General features: G+C 42.4%; 1 protein-coding gene across 4 annotated transcripts in view; it reads left to right on the top strand.

Annotated features, from left to right (window-relative positions):
• The first annotated feature begins 3,158 nt into the window (after positions 1–3,158).
• Positions 3,159–6,000, top strand: part of POLI (DNA polymerase iota) — a 44,387-nt gene continuing 41,545 nt past the window's right edge. For 2 of the 4 annotated variants that reach the window (XM_021673557.2, XM_021673554.2), the window contains exons 1-2: positions 3,159–3,330; positions 5,117–5,242. In XM_021673557.2, the coding sequence (XP_021529232.2) occupies positions 3,222–3,330; positions 5,117–5,242 (235 nt within the window). In that variant the 5' untranslated portion in view covers positions 3,159–3,221. The other 2 variants (XM_021673556.2, XM_021673555.2) reach the window with 2 other exon arrangements.

Below are 6,000 nucleotides of genomic sequence, written 5' to 3'. Positions count from 1 at the left end.
ACCCTCTAGGGCTATTATATTGAATGAAATGACCTGTTTCAAGCTTTTAGCTCTGTGCTTCATATACAGGTGTTTTATGAGTGTCGTTTTCAATGCTGCTTCTCTTCCTTGTTTCCAGCACTGGCTAAATAATTTCTGCGGTCCAGGGCAAAATGAAAATGTGGGGCTTTCTTGTTCAAAAATTAAGAATTTCAAGACAACAGCAGAATGTGAAATCACAGTGGAGCCCTGTGTGACTGCCTACATTATACACTCATAAAGCCAGCTCTGCTTGCTCCCTACAGTTTCCAAGGATCTACTTTTCTATCCTTCCACTAAATTAAAAGCCACTCTTCAAATTAAACAACTGTCAGAGAAATAAATGCAACTAACTAAAGAGGGCTTGATTATGTGCATTGTTTTTCAACACCGTCTCACTTAAGCAACATGTCGAATTGTAGTGAGCCTAGGGTTCTTCTAGAGAGACCCTTTTCATCTGACATAGTATTTTAATGTTTATATCATTTTCTTTCTTTCTTTTTTTTTTGAGGCGGACTCTTGTTCTGTTGCACAGGCTGGAGAGCAGTTGCATGATCTCGGCTCACTGCAACCTCCACCTCCCGGGTTCAAGTGATTCTCCTGCCTCAGCTTCCTGAGTAGCTGGGATTACAGGTGCCCACCACCACGCCCCGCTAATTTTTTGTATTTTTAGTAGAGACGGGGTTTTACTGTGTTAGCCAGGATGGTCGAGATCTCCTGACCTTGTGATCCGGCCGTGTCGGCCTCCCAAAGTGGTGGGATTACAGGTGTGAGCCACTGTACCCAGCCTTTATGTCATTTTCTATCTGGAAGAATGAAAAGAAAAACAAACTTTGGTTGTCTATTAGTAATCAGACCCTTGAATATCATCCAAGGAGCATTTAGTGGACAAAGAGATACTCAGTTCAAAAGCTCTCTATGCTGGGCTGTGGTGGCTCAGGCCTGTAGTCCTAACACTTTGGGGGAACAAAGCGGGTAGATCACTTGAGGTCAGAAGTTTGAGACCAGCCTGGCTAACACAGTGAAATCCTGTCTCTACTAAAAATACAAAAATTAGCCGGGTGTGGTGGCACACATCTGTAGTCCCAGCTACTCGGGTGACTGAGGCAGGAGAATTGCTTGAACCCAGGAGGCAAAGGTTGCACTAAGCCAAGATCACACCACTACATTCCAGCCTGGGAGACTCTTCTCAAAAAAACAAGTAAACAAACAAACAACAAAAAAACCCCACCAAACAACTATCTAGACTTATCAAACAGCATTCACAAAGACAGCAGCATAGCTCTCTGAACACGTAATTTATAACCTAGAGAGAAGACTTTGAAAGAACTGGTCCAGATGTTTTAAGAATTAAATACGCAAAAAGAAAGATTTTGTCTCCAAACCACTGAGACCCAGCTCTGCTTGTTATTCCTTTTTCTTTATGGATGCATCAACATATCCTTTAAAGGAGGGGTCCCAGGCCATGGGCCAGAACCAGTCCCTGGCCTGTTAGGAACCAGGCTGCACAGCAGGAGGTAAGTAGCAGGCCAGGGAGTGAAGCTTCATCTGTATTTACAGCCACTCTCCATTGCTGGCATGACTGCCTGAACGCTGCTTCTTGTCAGATCAGCGTCAGCATTAGATTTTCATAGGAGCACAAACACTATTATGAACTCGCATGCAAGGGATCTAGGTTGCATGCTTCTTATGGGACTCTAATGCCTGACGATCTATCACTGTCTCCTATCACCCCAGATGGGACAGTCTAGTTGCAGGAAAGCACGCTTAGAGCTCCCACTGATTCTACTTGATTATCTATTAAAATGTAATAATAATAGAAATAAAGTGTACAATAAATGTGATGCACTTGAATCATCCCAAAGCCACCCCCCTCCCTTCCATTTAAGGAAAAATTGTCTTCCATGAAACCAGTCCCTGGTGCCAAAAAGGTTGGGAACAGCTGCTTTAAAGGGTTTCTCAAGGTTCTTATATTCTCTTTGATGAGAAGCAGAATCACATAAAAAAACAAAATATATGTGTGAATATGGGTATTTATACAGAAACAGTTTATATATATTCATACAGGCAGGGAGGAATTTCCAAATTTCCTCTATTGGAAAACACATACACATATCACACCAGCACACTCATACACACATGGTATCCTAATAGAAGGCAAGGAGAATTAACATTTACTGAGCACTTTCTAAGTGCCCCATGTTTTATATACATTAGCATATTACAGTATATGGTAGCTTTAATCCATTCTTTCATTTAATCTCAATACACCTTTTTTTTTTTTTTAACAGTAGAGTCACTGAGGCTCACAGCAGTTATGTAAACCTGCCCAAAGTCATTCAGCATAATGGAGGGTCTAGATGGGAGATTTTATCTGACTCCAACACTCGTGTATCAAAATCCTATTCAGTTTTGATGTTAAAAATTCTGCGGTTGAATTCATTACAGTATCTTTAAAGAAAACAACAACAAACAGAACACAGCAAACCTTAACATAGTTGCTAATCACATGAGTTTACAAGGCCACCTGTTTCTATCATTTACACTCTTTCCCGCCCCATCACATTAATCACTCAGGTCTAGGGATTTGCAATTTTGCTAATAGCCGAACAGAGCAAAGATAAAAAGTTAAAATTTCTGAGGTGGGCCCCACTCCAAAGCCTTCACGAGAAAAAAGAAAAGTTAGGCCCAGTGCAGTGGTTCACGCCTGTAATCCCAGCACTTAGGGAGGCCGAGACGGGTGGATCACCTGAGGTCAGGAATTCGAGACGAGCCTGACCAACATGGCGAAACCACCTCTCTACTAAATACAAAAAAGTAGCCCAGCGTGATGGCGTATGCCTGTAATCCCAGCTACTTGGGAGGCTGAGACAGGTGAATCGCTTGAACTCAGGAGGCGGAGGTTGCAGTCGGCCGGGATTGCGCCACTGCGCTCCAGCCTGGGCAACAAGAGCGAGACTCTGTTTAAAAAAACAAAAAGCCACTTGCGTTTTCAATCTCTCCTCGCTTCCGGCCTCGACCGGGTGGGAAAAAACTCCAGCACGTGGGCATCCATGATTCCCCGGCAAGCACGTCACTCCGGGAAACAAGCTGGTCGGCCACTGCGCCGGCACGAGGGACTAAGCGGCTGGAGACGGTCGCCCCGCGGTTTCCCCGGAGACCAGGCGGAAGCCGGAAGTAGCGCTGCGGTTCGCAGCGGCGGGATGGAGAAGCTGGGGGTGGAGCTGGAGGAGAAAGGCGGCAGCGACGAGGAAGACGACGAGGCCTGGGCCATGGAACTGGCGGACGTAGGGGCGGCTGGCAGCTTGCAGGGTGCGCCGGGGCCTGAGGAGCCCAGCGGTCTCCTTGGCTGTAAATGAAAAGGGCGGGGTAGGCGGACGCCCGGGGCGGTGGCCTCTGGGGCGCAACTGTCCCCGCCCCGCTCGGCTCCTCTAAGAGAGGGCTGCCTCTCTGTCTCGTGTTACGCGGCGGGTATCTCTAGAGGAATGGCCTCACTCAGTAGGAGTAGGGTGGGGCGCGTCCACATTACAAATGCGTGTCGAGGGTGCATCTACACCTTCCTCTCCTCCTCTGTGAGGGGCGAAGTGGGGCAGGAATCCCTAAGCCAGCTCGACGAAAACTGCAGAAGCTCCCGGGGCCGTTTAAGGTTGGAGAAGTTGAGGACCTTGCCGCTCACTTGGCAGAGGGTGGGACCCGGTCTCAGCCCTGGCAGGAAGGGATGACTCGGAACCTAGGCGGAGTCACGTCCGCTGTGGTCTTATCTCCGGTGACCCACTTACAGCTTCTGGTTTTTACCTTGTACCGCCCACCTCAGAGCCTGGATGCCAAGACCGGATCTCATCTCCTGCTGGTTTTTTTGATTAATTTATTTAGAGACGGTCTCCCTTGCAGCCTTGAACTCCTGGGCTCAAGTGATCCTCCGCCTCCCGAGTAGCTGGGACATCAGGCACGTGCCACCACACCTGGCTAATTTTCAAATTTTTTTAGATCAGATGTAGCTGTGTTGTCCAGGCTGGTGTCAAACTCTAGCTTCAAGCCATCCTTCCATCTCGGCCTCCGAAAGGGTTGGGATTATAGGAGTTAGCCATCGTGCCTGGCCTTTTAAATTTTGGAACAACTTTAAGTTTACTGAAAATTGCAGAGATAGATCCCCCTAGTGTTAACATAAACTCAGTACATATGTCAAAACTAGAAAATTACTATTAGTATAATACTGTTAACCGAACTACACGCTTTATTCAGATTTTACCAGTTTTTCTGCTAACATTTTCTGTTCTAGGATCCCAGCCAGAATATCACATTATATTTTGCTTCTGTTTTTACCCAGTGTAGAGAGGAGTCAGCTCTTATTCCCTTCCCCTACACGTGATCTAAGCAACTTTTTAAAACTAATAACTATTCAGTCTTTCAATTTAGTGAATATTTATTGGTGGTCTTTTATGTCCTAGACACTGTTTTAGGTACTGGTGATTTAGCATTAAACCAGATAATCTTGCTGTCATGGGAGATAAAAATCGCCCACACTGGTACACACTGGTTTTCTTTTGTCATTTTGTATTTCAGATATATATTATTTATATATATAATAATATATATAATATATATAATATATAATATATATTAATATATATAAATGTGTATATATATGTATATATATATTAATATATATAAATGTGTATATATATGTGTATATATATTAATGTAAAGGGATGCTGCTTAGACTAATTTTCAAGTTTTGTGAAAATCAACGTCGTTTCAACTTTTCTGCCCCTTCTTGTTTATGCTGAAAGCTACTATAAACTTCCAAGTGATAGTATTAGCTCTTGCATCATCCTTTACTGAACAGATTTTTTTTTCTCCTCAAATTTATTGCTATCCTGAGGAAAATGCAGTACACAAAGAAACGCTAATTAAGAGGAAGACCCTACTCTAGGTGAAGTTTCATGTCAAATTTTTCGATGCTTTCACATATAATCCAGGAAAAAGCTAACATTGCTTTGCATTCTTCCTTCACAGGTACCATGTTTTAAGAAATGTCAGTTGCTCGGAGATGATAGCAACCTGATTTTTTTTTTAAATTTCTTTGTATATTGTGCAGGAGTTCATGATCAAGTGCTGCCCACACAAAATTCTTCATCCAGAGTCATAGTACATGTGGATCTGGATTGCTTTTATGCACAAGTAGAAATGATCTCAAATCCAGAGCTAAAAGACAAACCTTTAGGTAACTGAACATTTATAATATTTTTGTTGCATAATGATTAGATTAGCAACTCATCGTGCACATTATATACAGATTTATTAACCTTATTAAGAAAGATTTTGGAAGCAGTTCTTACAGTGCTTTGTAGCTGGTCATTTTTGCTTCACTACCAACTGTAAATTTTACAAGGCACATTTAGTAAGTGGTGAATCTGAGAATAGTATAGTCGACAATAAATGAAGAGAAAGAAAACATTTTACTTTTCTGTGCTGGTTAGTAGCTTAGTTTGCTTGGCAGATTTGTTTTTCTCAGTATTTGAAATTTTACAAGCTTTGTTCTCAAAAACAAGCTCTTACTACATTTTAGTGGAAGTGTTCATCTGTCCTCCCCTTTCTGAAATTAACTCTTAAATTGGATAGCATCTAACAAACTAGTTGGATTTTGAACATAAACCTAAGTATTATTAAGACAGCAAACTTTCCATAAAAACATAAGCATCTTTTTAAATAAAAGCCAAACCATTTTTATATTGGATATTTACTTGATAAACTGGCTTGTTTTATTATTTTTATTCATATTTTAAATTGAGAAAGAGACTTTCATGCATTCAGGAAAGATTCATCTTTTAGTATAAACATAAAGAACAATTTTGGTTCACTTGCTGCTACCCTCTTGTGCCCAGTTTGGCTTAATAAATCCCAATCTAGCCTAGCTGATTTACTGAAGAACAAAGGGATGACTAGCTTTTGGTATGCCGAGGTGAGTCTAGGATCTTCAGA

The sequence above is a fragment of the Aotus nancymaae genome, unplaced genomic scaffold, assembly GCF_030222135.1.
Source record: "Aotus nancymaae isolate 86718 unplaced genomic scaffold, 86718_ANA_hifiasm-v0.15.2.pri h1tg000020l, whole genome shotgun sequence".
In the NCBI taxonomy this organism is placed as follows: domain Eukaryota; kingdom Metazoa; phylum Chordata; class Mammalia; order Primates; family Aotidae; genus Aotus; species Aotus nancymaae.
The sequence above is the reverse complement of the archived record's forward strand: the minus strand, read 5'-3'. Positions and strand labels throughout refer to the sequence as shown.